Below are 14,628 nucleotides of genomic sequence, written 5' to 3'. Positions count from 1 at the left end.
AAAGCACGTATTTTTCTTAGAATGTCTTTAGTAACAAATTATAAGTGACACATACAATTGTTCTGTTGCATCTTCAAATTTTATCTGCCACATGTACAGAGGTTTCAATAGTGCCTTGGAAACCCTTCACCAACTGCTACCACTTAGTTATCCCAAATTCAAAGGCAACTAGCACTAATATTCCAGAGACCATCATTTCCAATATCATTCTATAGCTACAGGTTTTAATAAAATAGAATATTTGCATAATGTGCCCCAGTTCAACAGGAGCAAAATTATTTTTAGGAACCCCCTTTAATACAAGAGGTTATAAGGTTTAAAATTATCCCGAATATTTGAACTTCTTGATCATTTTGTTTTAATGTTTCTGTTTCTGCTAGTAAACCTTGGATGGACTCTACTTACCATTGTGAAATGCCTAAACGTCTTAATTATGAACATTTTGTAGCTAATATACATTTTATAGTGCTGCATGAGAAGTTACATCAGCTCTAAAGGATTCTTGGAAGCTTGAGTCACAAGCCTACATGACAGGAGCTACAGGACTGATTGGCGGGGGTTATAGGAAGGTCCTGGGTTAAACAAGATTCTGACATAAAACAATCTTGTGAAGACAAATTGCAATTCCATAAAGACCTGGCCTCCTTTGTTCTTTTCTCTTTTCCTTTTTCTTTGTCGATTCATGTACATCATGAACATATAAGCTGTTCAAAGTCCAATAGCCACTAGCTTTAAGGAAGCCTAAAAAAAGATTTTTACCTAGAATTAAGGTTCCATGGGAGTGACTTTGGGAAATAAAGAACAGCCTTACAGAAAACTTTGAGTCTAAGGCGGTGGCTTGAAATGGGAATTTCTGTCTTACTAAAGAATAGAATTTAAGACAGTATAGCCTATGACATCTAGGGTACTCTAACATAAATACAAGCCTGTAAAGGGAAAGAAGGTGTAAGGCAGGGTTTCTCAACCTTCCTAATGCTGCCACCTTTTAACACAGTTCCTCAAGCAACCACAAAATTATTGTTGCTTGCTACTCTATTAACTGTAATTTTGCTACTGTTATGAATCACAATGTAAATATCAGATAGTCAAGTGACTAAGAATGGGGTCATGACCACTGCTTAAAGGGATTCTGCTCTTTTAATTACAGAGAAGAATTTCCCCTCAGTCACTAATCCAGTGGTGGCTTGAAGTCTTTCCTGAAGGGCAAAAAGAGGAGAGGGAGGAGGGGGAGGGAAGGAGGAGGGGAGGAGGTAGGGGGTATGGGGAGGGGAAGGGGAGACAGAGACCAGCTCAGGAAAACGCCTTCCTCCAAGTGGAAGCTTGTAGCTGAGAAAACGCACACTTACTGTATAGATCCTTAAACCAGTGCAAAAAATGAATGGGGCAGGGAGCGACAGTGGACTTGAAAGAGTTAAAGTTTTAAGTTAGCCCCCACAAACCCTGCCTTGAGGGCAAGTATGTCTCAAGGCTGAGAACAAAAACCTCAGACCAGGTCTGACTCTGCAGTCCTGAGAAAAACTAGTATGAACGTCAGTGTGCCCCAAAAGAGAGTGGCCTAGAGTTGAATCATATCCAAAAGCAGACAGAGTGTGCCAATTTGAATGAACCAATGAAATTGTTATGTGCCTGTTGCTAACTGCCTATGTAATTTTCCCTATAAACATGTCCCCCTAATTGAGTTTGGGGTCGACTCCTCTATCTCCTGCCTATGTGTCGCCCCCAGAGCTCTGACCTCCCCTCCCTCCCCTTAATAAACCTCTTGCCTGATTGCAGTAAGATAGGCTCTCTGTGAGTTCTTGGGTTCGAGTTCTCCCGGTACTAGAGTGAGGGGCTTCCCCAATTCGGGGGTCTTTCAGACTCACCCTTGCATCGCCAAGTGTAAGCTGCAAGTCAGGAAACGAGAACTGTCACCCACATTTACGCCCCACTGTACTGAACTCATTTGACAGTAAGTAGTTGACACATTTTGTGAGAATTAAGGGAACGGGGGCAGACTGAGGTTTGAGAGACAGCCACATTCCATATGCCTGGCTTTACATCCCCAGCTCACTTACTCATGCAGTAGGACAGGCAGCTTCACCTCCCAAGCCCTGGCTCAGCCTGAGCCCCTTACAGGACACGTGGCACTGTTTTGCAGTCAGCTGACACCCAGGGAAATTAGAGCCCAAGTTTGACTCAGCACCTGGAAAGATACATTATTAATTATGCCGAGCCAGCTCGTGGGACGAAGCAGTTCCTACGCTTTCGGGGGTGTGGTGGAGGCGGGGTACACTAATGCCAGCCGCGCCAGCTGCGGAGGGACAGGGTGCCCCGCTGGCCTCTCCTCGCACCAGCAGGCCTCGCGGGCGGGGCTGACCCGGCCGGGCGAAAGGGAGAGCTGCGGGTGACGCACTTCCGCCTCGCGTCTTCCGGCTTCCCCGGGACCCCGACCCTCCTCACAACAACAATCTCGGGCGCTCGCGCGGTGCTGCGGCCCTGTCCCCGCCCTCCTGCTGCCTGCCACCTGCCGCCGGGCTGCGCTTGCGGCCCGTCGCCCGCTGTCACCGCGCTGCCCCGCGAGACCTGGAGGGCGAGCGCCGCGGAGCAGGAAGGGAGCGGCCTGCCGAGGCGCGGCGCTAGGCCGGCCTTCCTTCCCTCAGGCTCGCCGCGCTCTGAGCCGCAGCCTTGCTCTCCCCAGGCTCGCTCTTCGGCCGCGGCCTTCTTTCCTTCAGGCTCGTTCCGCGGTCGCGTCCTTGCTTGTCCCAGGCTTGCTCTTCCGGCCGCCGCCTTTTCTTCAGGCTCGCTCTGCGGCCGTTCCCACCCCCTTCCAGGCTCGCTCCGCGCTACCGCCTCCCTCCGCCCAGGCTCGCTCTCCGGCCGCCGCCCCTCAGCCGCCCAGGCTGCGCGGGTGCTCGCGTGGGGCCTTGTTGCGTGTCAGCTCGGGGGTCGCCGCAGGGGCGGGGCGCTGAGCGGTCCGCTGCGGCCTCCCCCTCGCGGTCTCCCCAGGTCGTCTGCCCGCCTTCCTCCGCAGTCCGGAGCCTGGCGGAGCCCAGACCTGGCGGGGACAGCTGCGCACCCGGCCCGGCACCCAGAGCCTGCCGCCACCACCGCCACCGTCCATCGTTGGTACCGGCAATGGCCTTAGTATCGCCTGATGTGCTTGTGACTGGTTTGGACCCGGAATATTGAGAACTCCTGTCCCCACCCCAGCCGTGCCCGCCCACTGGGCTTACCTGCAGCGCCGCTAGACTGTCCGACTTTGAGAGCACCATGGACCAAAGTGGGATGGAGATTCCTGTGACTCTCATCATTAAAGCACCGAATCAGAAATACAGTGACCAGACTATTAGCTGCTTCTTGAACTGGACCGTGGGGAAACTAAAAACGCATCTATCTAACGTGTACCCTAGCAAACCAGTAAGTGTAAACTGGACGCAGCTGCTCTGACCTGCGGCCCCGTGAACCTGGTACCTCCCTTCTCCCAGCTTGCCCCTTCCTCGGCCATCAAATAGGTCTTCATTCGAAATACTTTTGGTTCTGAGGTTGCGGGTGTCTCCTGAGTGATCCATCATTATCTTCCTAATGAGGTTCAGTTAATTAGTGAGTATACAGAAATACCAAGAGACAAGAATTTGCAGTTACGGCAAAGGGACCGTCTTCCATGGAACTTAAAGTCATCAAATGTGAATGTCAGATGCTATTTTTGGTTTTCAGATAAAGAATCACTGTTCATATTAGAACTTTTGTTGCTTTCTAGGTTCAGAATTTTTTCATGGAGAAGAGAATTTTTCCCCCCTCTTGGAATAAGTATGTGACTTAGCGAAAATTATCCTTGAACCATCACTTCATTACGCTGGTTCTAAGTTGCAGATTCACTTCGTTTCCCACTTCCCACCTCCCAGTTCTGAAGAGGATACAGACATTGAGACAAGTGCAGTCCTTCCACATACCCCAGTCATTCAGTACCTGTTTTGTTTTCTGTTGTATTATCTGTTTGTCTCACATCAGTGTGGCTTTGTTTCCAGTTCTCAGTATTGGAAAGATAAACAGAATGGAGACATTTGTCCCTTAATTCAGATTTGAAGGAATGTAGTTAGTAAGTCTTGGAATAGTTTGGAGAAGTATGTCATATAGAGGGTATTAAAGTGAGACTTTAATATTACTGTATTGTATAACTTTTTCAATTTTGAATATCTAATTCAACTACTAAGTCTTATTTTAAAATAATAAAGAGACTTGCATTTTAGGGTGGGAAATATTTTGGCATATTTACCACCAGCTGGTTGACGGTGTACCAACTTCTTTTTAGGCCTGTTCTGTGCTTTGAAGTAGGGAAGATGCTTGATCAGAAACTGTTAAGGTGTTTATGAGTTAGAACCTTTTCTGTTGCAGTATTGTTTAGGATTTACTGGAATAACCACTGGATTGCTTTATTGCAAAAGCTGGAGGTTTTGTTTTTTTTTAAACTCATTGGGCATTAGGTCAATTTGTGACACAAATATTTTTAGTATGTGGGGAAACACTGAGTTACTTAAGTAGTTGGGACAAAATACTTAAAAGTTAGAGCTTTTGCTTATTCAAAGCCTAAGTTTGAAAGTTAAGATTTACACAATGAGGATAACAGTTCACAAAGAAATTGAGATTTATGAGAATTTTCTTATATATTTTTGATTCTCCTCATTTTAAAAACAAAGTACTTGTGAGAATAATTACACTTGAAAGGTATAGATTTCCACTGTGTTTGTAACACAGCCTAAAATTTTAAGATACATTCTGAAGACTATATACAACTTTATAGTATATACATTATATGATATATACCATATATGTGACATATACCATACAGTGTATATAGACCATAAAATACTACTCTAAGGTACATTTTAAGCCTGTATACTCCTGTATGGTGTGTACTTGGGTAAGATCTATGTGTTATAACTATTGCACAGTTAAGACTCTTGGTCTTCATTGTGTGGATCAACAATTTGAATTAAGCCTAATGTGTAATCTTAGCCCTTGAGGAGCTAGAAGCTGAGGATCAGTATTTCAGAGTCATTTTAGCTACATAGTGAGTTTGAAGCTAACATGATCCTGTCCTTTGAACCAAAACAAACTTAGTATTATTCTAAAACTTTTCTCTTCAAAACAAAAACACTAATATAGAAATGTGAAGCCTTTTTGTCTTCTCTACCCTGGGATAAGCCTTCTTGAGGTTAGAGGTTTTCCCTTGCACAGGTAGTCTCTAGGGGAGTACTGTGGCTGCTCCTTGGACACTCCTGCCTGTGGAGATCACTTGCTAGACTCTTCTGACTTGTCTGCCTCATGGACATCCTGGAGATTATTTTGGAGGCTGTACCACATATTATCATTAATGACTTAACCTTGTAACATTTCTCTAGCAAGTTTTCTGAGTGGATTGTAATATCCTGTCAAGTTCATTTCTAGGTTGAAAATTGTGTAATTACTGGACTTGACAAGTTTCTGTTCTGACTTACCACTTGAGGTTATGTTGCAGTATCACAGTTGTCATGTAAATGTGGTAATGGTACCCTGTAGCTATAGAAGATATCAGCTCTAGAATTTGGAGTCATAGACGTTATCTTTGTAAGGTTATTTAGGTGGTGGGGACACCCTTGTGGAGACAGTTATGGGATGCAGAACAGTCAGAGTCTGGACCGGGAGGGGGATAAAATCCAGAATGTAAAAAAAAAAAAAAAAAAAAAAAAAGATTAAATAAATAAAAATAAGAATCTAAACATTTGTAGTTAAGATTGTAACAGGAATTTAGATTCATGTGACTGCCCACAATGACTCACACTGGCTCTTTTAATGTTTTAGTATTGTATCCTACATGTGTATGCACATTTGTGCATGGTTCACCTTCCTTCTGAGTCAAGGATGTTGTTCTGTGTTGTACCCCATGGTCTCAAACAACCCCCACTAACAACTACCATTCTTTTAGAGTTAATGTTGCATTAATGACCCTAAACTTTATATTAGGTCATTATAACTAGCAACACAGTTATAAGTAATAAGTATAGTGGGCATGGAGGGGAAGATATATTTTAGTGAAGAATGTAGACATTTGTCTTATATATGTGAAAAGTGTTTGTAAATCATTAAACACTTCCTATGTGGAATTGAGCTCTTGGAACTCAGTTAACTTCCAAAGATATTGGTAATTGGTTTAGGAATTGGGAAGCACCAGTTCATGTTCATAGGTTCATAGTGCTTTAAATAATTATAAAGTATATTTTAATAGGACATTTGCTATTATTGGTGGGTGTAGTTTTTCAGTCCTAAAATTGGTGTGAAATAATGATTCTTAAGTTTCAATAATTGCTACAGGATTTTGAAAATTCCTGTCAAAAGGTCACTGTTTCTTGAGTGTTGGATTCTAGTCTGAATTTGGACTTAGTTTATCAGATATGTAAGTACCAAAATGATTGAATTTTTCGTTGTTCAGTAGAATATGCGATTCAATAAAAATGAAAAATACATAAAATTAACCAAAGTCCAGTTAGGTACTTTCCTTCATTCCTTACTTACTGTTCTTATTTGCAAGTGGTAGCTAGAGATGGAGTTGACCTACCCTGAATTTGATGTTGAAGGCAAACCTTTCCAGGGCTTGGTGCCAAAATGCCTTGTGATTGTGTGTCTCACCTCTGGGTACTTCCCTCTGTCTTTGCTGTTTATGGTGGTGCACAACTAATAATTTTCAGAACATAGGTCTTATGTCTTCCCTGATTGGCTTGGAGGCTTGTGCCATCTTTTCAAACTGTTCTTTTACTTTAATGCTCCATTGAAATTTGAGATGCAAGAATAGAACCAAGTGGTTCTGTTTAATATTCTGCAATCCAGAAGCAGGGACATTTTATTTTCTTCAGTGGAAATAGTGTGTCTTTGTAGTTTTTGGAACCTTTTTGTTTGCTATATTCAATTCCCTATTACCCTACTTAGCTTATTTTTAAAATGTAGTTGCTTGACCATTTCAGGACCTTTGATTTCCAGGCAATAGAATTCACATACATGAATACTTTTTGCATCATAAAATGTCTTATATCATTCTAATAAATTTAAGAGGGCTTCTTGTCATCTAGCAGTATGGTTTAGATTTAAAAAAAAAACACTTTTTGAACAAATGGCACTCTTGAATTTGGATTTGAATACAAGTTGGTTTGACTTGAAAGGCAAGGTTCTTAGCCACACACACAGGCGCACACACACATACCTCCCCAACTTGCCTGCCCTACTTCCCACATATGGTATGTATAATGACATGAAGGCTGCCATGTGACTTGACCTTCAGTCATATACCTATAAACAGAAAACAATGAATTGAACTTCAAAGATGTATGAGGCTGGAGAGATGGCTCAGCAGTTAAGAGCACTTGTTTCTCTGCAGAGGATCTGGGTTTGATTATCAGCACTAACATGGAAGCTCACAAATGTCTCAAACTCCAGTGGGCATCAGGCACAAACATGGTACATATACATAGGTGAAGGCAAAATACATGTTAAAAAGTTGTTTTTTTTTTTTAATATAAGAAGAAGATACACGTTTGGATGCTATGATATCTAAAAACTACATAGTTGAGTAACAGTGTTTATGGTGCTAGCATCTAATCAGCTTACTGTGTGACTGTTACTGCTTGTTCTGATAAAACTAGGAAAAATGTGGAAACTATTTTAAGACTGCAGGATATATTGCTTTGGTCTGACTCCTTACTTTGTATTAATTTCTGCACTTTGCCATTCTCTATTGTATATATACCTGACATGTGATTGAATGACTGTGAGTAGGAACCTTTAATTAGGGTGTATTCTTTTAGAATCCCAGATAATGTATTTTCTGAAGATTCTGTATGCTGTTTGTTGCTGTAAGGATATAGGGGCTAGAGGCTGTTTGGGTAACCATACTTCTATTTATAGTATTCTTAAATCTCCAGGGCTTTAATCTGAGTGAATTTAGTTGGAGAGACATGTTTAAAAGTTTTTAAAATGTATTTTTCACAGAATCCATATTTTGTGTGCCTTCTTTTATTTAGCTCTTAAAAGCCACTTAATGCTCATGACTGAGCTGTGTGGGAAGTGAAATATAATAGTTAGTATTTTAATGTACTTGTATGCTACTTATTATAACTTACCAGTCAGTTGAAGATTACTTTCACTGAACCAGCATATATTTTAAAAATTCACATATTTTAAAGTTTGAAATTATGTGGAATTTGCTTTTTTTTTTTTGAGATGGGGTCTTTTTAAAAGTAAGTCACTTTATTCTGACTATAAATAGAAGGATCACATAGCTAACTTAAGGAATTACACAATTATACATCTCTTAGTATACATACTTGTACAAACTATACATCTCAGTAAACTACTATAAAGATAAAATAGACATTCTTTTGCCTACATTCTGTCATTTCTTATTACCTATAGCTTTCTTGGTCTCCTTTTAAAGTTTTATACTATACCTAAAGTGATACTTATTAACATATATACATGTATACATTATAGACTAGGATCCACATTGGAGGGTAAATGGGTGGGGATTTTGTTTGAGTCATATGTGAGAGACTGACTTAGTCCTCTATCTGCCTGTCTATGTACATATACATACACATATATAGACACAAGTACATTCATATCTATATACACGTATATAAACTTCAATCTTTTAATAATAATGACTCTTGAAGTATGAAAATATAGTTGGTTTTATAAATTCATGTGTGAATATTTTGCTAAATTTTCTAGATTTTTATGTATGAGTATTTTCCCTTATGCATGTATGTGCACCATATGTGACCAAGAAGCTCAGAAAAGACCATTGGATACACACCATTCCAGGGCACTCACCCTGAGAGACCTTTGTCCAGATGATATCCCACATCCAACTTCCCATCGTATCTCAGTAAAGCCATCACTTTGACCCTATTAGTAGATTAGTCTATCAGAATCCTCACAAGCCAAACACTTAAAAGCCCCATTAGCTGGCAACCAATGCATTGATCTTTAGGGACAGTTAAAATTCAAGCTAGGACATTCATAAAAGCTGGGGAGAGAGTCACACATGCCTGTACTCTTAGCTGTGGAGAGGCAGAGACAGGAGGATTCCTAGGTTTACTAGCCAGTCTATGTAGCCAAGTTCAGTTGTAACACACAGTTGTTCTTTTGTAATCTGCTGATATTAGTATATCATTTGTAGAAATTAGCCAAGAGAATTTTGTTCTAGTGTTTCAAAGTAGGTAGTATGATTAACAGAATATTTAATTTTATTCCCTAATTACTTGTAAAATAATGATAAAAATGAAATTTCCTCCCAAAGATGTGCAAACTATTTTGAACGCTCAGTATTTGATTTAGCTTTGCATTTAGTTTCTACTTAGGCATAGTGCTAGGCTATAGGAATACAAATGAACAGAAGGGATAATGGACCTTTTCATTTTTGACATTCCTATTCCTTTTATGGACACAAACATGTTAATAAACTTAGTGATTGTGGTTTGTTTCAGGATGGAAAGAAACAGGATGAGTGAAAAGAGAATCTACTGAGTCGGTAAGTCAGGAAGGCTCAGCTAAGGCTGCTTTAAAGGCAGGATCTAAAAGTAGGCTTCAACTGTCCAAGTTGGGAAAGAACTTGGGAATTTAAGTGAATGCTAGTTTGGCTACAGAGCAGAGCAGGAAAGACTACTAGAGGATGTGGGAGAGAGACAGATGTCAGGACTAGCCACAATTAAGGAATCAGAATTAATAGCCCTGTGAGATAGCTTTGGCGAAAGGCACTTGTCTGCCCCACCCTCATGAACTCACACATAATAGTAATAATAATGTGTCATTTTTCTGAGTTAGAATTAAATCCTATGTATTTTAGAATGGGTTAGGATTCAATCAGGATTGATTGGTGTTTTTAAAAGGTCACTGTAGCTCCTGACTTTAAAGTGGCAGTGAGAAAATGAGCTGAGAAGCTGTTGTAAAAGCACAGCCAGAGAGAATGATTTGTATCAGAGCATTGGCCAGTAGAATAGGTAGATCTGAGCAGATAGTAACAGATCTGATGCCAGTTACATATAGGAGGCAAGATCAAAGAGGGGTTGGTTATGCCCAGGTATAAAGAGGAACTGGAGGGGACCTTGCACTTGGTGTTTGTTGTTGGTGTTTTGCCCATGAGTTGCCAGTTAAAACAGACTGTGTCACATATGTGAGCAGTTGGATATATGGGTCTCAGTCTGAGAGAATCAAAGCACCTGGATGAAAAGAGAAGAAAATGGCCTTTGGGTATTGGATAGACAGTCGAGCAAAAGGCCACAGGGAAAGACCAGTGATGCTATTGAGATGAGAGCAGACCTTTAATCTGTCGTGCAGTGATATAAATGGGAAAGGCTGTGGTGTCGTAAATAGCAGAACCATTTGTTGGATGCTTCCGAGTTTTACCCCTCAGTCTGTTAAAATATTATTTAGTCATTGTTCAGTAGATAAGCTTTAAGAATTTTGGGGGAAAGGCATTCTCTCTGGGCTATTAACTTAGTCATTAGATGACATTTTTTTTTTTATAAAGTTAAATGGGATATGCTTGTTTTTGACACAATGTTTCTCTGTAGCCTTGGCTGTCCTGGAGCTTGCTCTGTAGTCCAGGCTGGGTTCAAACTCAAGAGATCTGCCTGGTTCTGCCTTCTGAGTGTTGGGACTAATGGTGTGCATCGTTACGACTGGTTAGTTCTTACATTTAATAGTTATGCATACTTTCACATAAGAGACCCTTAGGTTGGGAGCCAGGAATTCTCAAAATACTTGATTTGAAATTTTGTCTTTGATATAGTAGTCATTATTAATAGTCTGGATGATCACTCTATAGTTATGAGATTTTAGTACTTTGGTTATTATTTTTTTTAAATTTAATTTTTTGGGGTGTTTGCGGAGCTGTAGCTATAGGCAATTGTGAGACAACCAAGTGGGTTTGGGAGCAGAACTATGATCCTCTGCAAAAGCTGTGTTCTGGTTAGGGTTTTTGTTTTTTGTTCTTTTGCTGTTATCTTGACACAGGCTAAGGTCATCTGGGTAGAAGTAACTTCAGTTGAGGAAATGTCTCCATCAGAGACTTTTAGCCCATATGTAAGTCTGGACACTTTTCTTAAAGATCAGTGTGGGAAGGCTCAGCCAGCTGTAGGCAGTGACCTTTCTGAGCAGGTGCTAGTAGTTTGTTGAAAAACAAGCGGAAGGAGCCATGGAAGACAAGCCTCCTTAGTACCGTTCACCTGTAACCCCTGACTCCAGGTTCCTGCCCTGACTTTCTCAGTGATGGCGTGTGACTTACAGTTGTAAGATAAACCTCAGGTTGCTTTGGTCAGTGTTTTATCTCAGCAATCCTAAAGCAAACCGATGCAGACAATATGCACACTTTATGGCTGAGCCATTTGCCCAGCCTATGAGACGGGAACTCTCATTAACCTGGAACCCACTGATCTGTCTTTGTCTCCAGAACATTGGGATTGCAGGCATTTATTACTGTGCCTGGATTTTTGTGGGTGCTAGACATCCAAACTCATGTCCTCATTCATGAATGGCAGGTATTTTACTGACTGGGCCATCTCCTTGTCTGAGGACTGGTGTTTTAAAATGAGTAATACTGCTAAAAATGTTGTAACTTACGTTGTTTCCTTTGATGCTAGTCATGACTCCCCAACAATTTCACAGAATTCGTAGGGGGTCATGAACCCACAAGAACAGATACCAGAAATTAACATCTGTGGATCCCTGGATGTTGTGCTTTGCTTTAAGAGGTTGGCTTATCTTCTGTTCTTAGACTTCAGCCTGTGCAGTAAATACTGTTATTATCCTTCTTTTGTAGATGAGAAATTCAAGGCAAGGGTGGTGGCTGTGTGTACACATTTCCTGACTCATGTATACCAGCACATATTCTGTGAGTCCAGCCCCTGTACACAAGATCCCTAGTTTCTAGTAGCAATCAATGATGTTGCTCTTGGCATTCTATTATCTATTCTGAATTTTTTCTTTCTATTAGACCCTTCCTTTTGGCATATAAATATTCTTTCTTCTAAAAACAAACAAGCAAAAACAAAACCAAAGAAAAAATAAAAGAGCCAAAACCACAAACGAAAAAAAAAAAAAAATTGAGAACTGACCTTCTCTTTGAAGAATTTGTTTCTCTTGAAAATACATTTTTTTTCTTCTGTGGGGCCAAGTGCCTTTTTGGTTTTATATAGATACCATTTCATCATATTGCTGTTCATTTCTCTTGAGTCTGTTCCAGTTAGGCTTGGTTTGGAGTGTTTTGTTTTGTTTTTTGGGTTTTTTTGTTTGTTTTTAACTCTGAGACAGTGCATCAGTACACATGTTCAGGACTGCTTAAGTGTCAACAGTCCTACTATGTAGGTAACAAGTTGTTGTTGTTATTGTTATTACTATTTAAAATCTTTTTTTATAGTCCAGTCCTTATTCCCCTCCTGGTCTGCCCTCTGACTGTTCCTCATCCCATACCTCTTCCCCATCTCCAAGAGGATGTCTTCACTCTCACCCCACTTCCCACCCTACCAGACCTCCCCACTCCCTGGGGCCTCAAGTCTCTGGAGGGTTAGGTGCATCTTCTCCCACTGAGGCCAGACCAGGCAGTCCTCTGCTGTATATGTGTCAGGGCCTCGCATCAGCTGTTGTGTGCTGCCTGGTTGGTGGCTCAGTGTCTGAGAGATCTGAGAGATTTGATTTGCATTTTTTTTCTTTTCTTTTTTTAACCCAGCCCTGCTCCACCCCCCCCCCCATTTGCATTCATCTGTTTCCCCCTCTCCACCCCATTGCCTTGGCATTCCCCTACATTGGGAAAAATTGCCCTCTCTGGAACAAAAAGGCTCTTCTCACATTGATGCCAGACACTGCTATCTTCAGCCACTGGATAAAATAGGTCTCTCAGAGTGTGCACAGAGATTGGTGTTTTACTCCATGGGAGTTTTGGAGGGTTTGGTTGGTTGATAATGTTGTTCTTCCCATGAGGTTGTAACCCCTTTCAGCTCCATAGGTCCTTTCTTTCACAACCTCATTGGGATCCCCCAGTTCAGACCCATGGTTAGCTGCAAGCATGCTCAGCTGTATTTATATGACTCTAACGTAGTCCCTGAGGGGGCATCTCTGACTGGTTCCTGCCAGTAAGTACTTTTTGGGATCAGCCATAGTGCTTGGATTTGGTGACTGCATATGTGGTAGATCCCGATTTGCATTATTTTGATCACAAAGGACTTTGAACACTTCTTTAAGTGCTTCTCAGCCATTCAAGATTCCCCTGTTGTGAATTCTCTGTTTAGTTCTACACCCCATTTTTTCATTGGGTTGTTGATTTCTGTATATATTTTGGATATTAGCCCTCTGTTGGATGTGGGGTTACTGAAGATTTTTTTTCCCAATCTGTAGTTTGTTAATTTGTTCTATTGGCTATGTCCTTTGCCTTGTAGAAGCTTTCCAGTTTTGTGAGGTCCCATTTATCAATTCTTAATTTTAGAGCCTGAGCCATTTCAGTTCTGTTTATGAAATTTCCCCCTGTGGCAATGAGTTCAAGGCTCTTTCCCTCTTTCTCTAATATTAGATTCAGTGTATCTGGTCTTATGTTGAGGTCCTTGATCCACTTGGACTTGAGCTTTGTGCAAAGTGACAAATATGGATCTATTTTCACTTTTGTACATACAGACAGCCAGTTAGACCAGCACCATTTATTGAAGATGCTTTCTTTTTTCTGTTGTATATTTTTGGCTTCTTTGTCAAAGATCAAGTGTTCGTAAGTATGTGGTTTTATTTCTGGGTCTTCAGTTCTGTTCCATTGATCAGTGTGTCTGTCTCTATACCAATACTATGCAGTTTTATCGCCATTGCTCTCTAGTGTAGATTGAGATCAGGGATATAGCTGTTATTCTAACAAGATTGTTTACATTATATTACAATGTTCACTAGCATTTCTAGTGATCTTTTCATAGGATGCTTTGTGAGGAATGCAGAGATAAACTAATGTGGGAGAAGGTCCCTGTATGCTAGAAGCCTGGAAACATTTGAATAACTATAAATAAATTTATTGTACTTAGGTACAGTAGAATATTTTAAATTTGTCAAACAGAATTAGGAACCTATTTGTTTATGCCTAAGGTGTTATCTGCAGGATATACTGAGCATGACATCAGAAAACAAGCACAACTGGTTTCCTGCCTTTTATGTGAAGGAAAAGAAAACTGTGTGTGTGTATTCATATAATGTGAAGGTATACACAGTTATAAGGGGACTTACATTTTATTAACTTGAACAAGTGGCACTTTTAAATACTTATACCACTGAGAAATATGCTGCTTCCTTTCCAGCAACCATTAACTGCCCATAGTTTCTCAGAGGAGTGGCCAGGGAATCCCTCCCCAGGCCCCGTCTTATTTAGGTAGCCTCTGCTACTGTAAACTTGTGGTTGCTTAGCCATATTATGTCCAGAAGATAGTCTTTCATACTTCTTTCCGTTCTCTGGCTTTTGTATGTCCTGCATCCTTCCATCTACAATGTTTTCCTGAGTCTTGTTGGAGGGAGACATATATAGATGTCCTGCTTCAGACTGAACTCTCATCAATCTTGTATTCATAACCCTTTGACCAGCTGTAAATCTAAATTAAA

General features: G+C 40.8%; 1 protein-coding gene across 2 annotated transcripts in view; it reads left to right on the top strand.

The window, feature by feature from the left end:
- Positions 1-2,428: 2,428 nt before the first annotated feature.
- Positions 2,429-14,628, top strand: part of HERPUD2 (HERPUD family member 2) — a 36,403-nt gene continuing 24,203 nt past the window's right edge. Inside the window, exon 1 of one of the 2 annotated variants that reach the window (XM_080930018.1) lies at positions 2,429-3,396. In XM_080930018.1, coding sequence (XP_080786144.1) covers positions 3,250-3,396 — 147 coding nt within the window. In that variant the 5' untranslated portion in view covers positions 2,429-3,249. The remainder of the gene's footprint in view (positions 3,397-14,628) is intronic. The other variant, XM_080930017.1, reaches the window with a different exon arrangement.

The sequence above is a fragment of the Micromys minutus genome, assembly GCF_963924665.1.
Source record: "Micromys minutus genome assembly, chromosome: 16".
NCBI lineage: Eukaryota > Metazoa > Chordata > Mammalia > Rodentia > Muridae > Micromys > Micromys minutus.
Note: the sequence above shows the minus strand (reverse complement) of the source record. Positions and strands in the feature narration are given on the sequence as shown.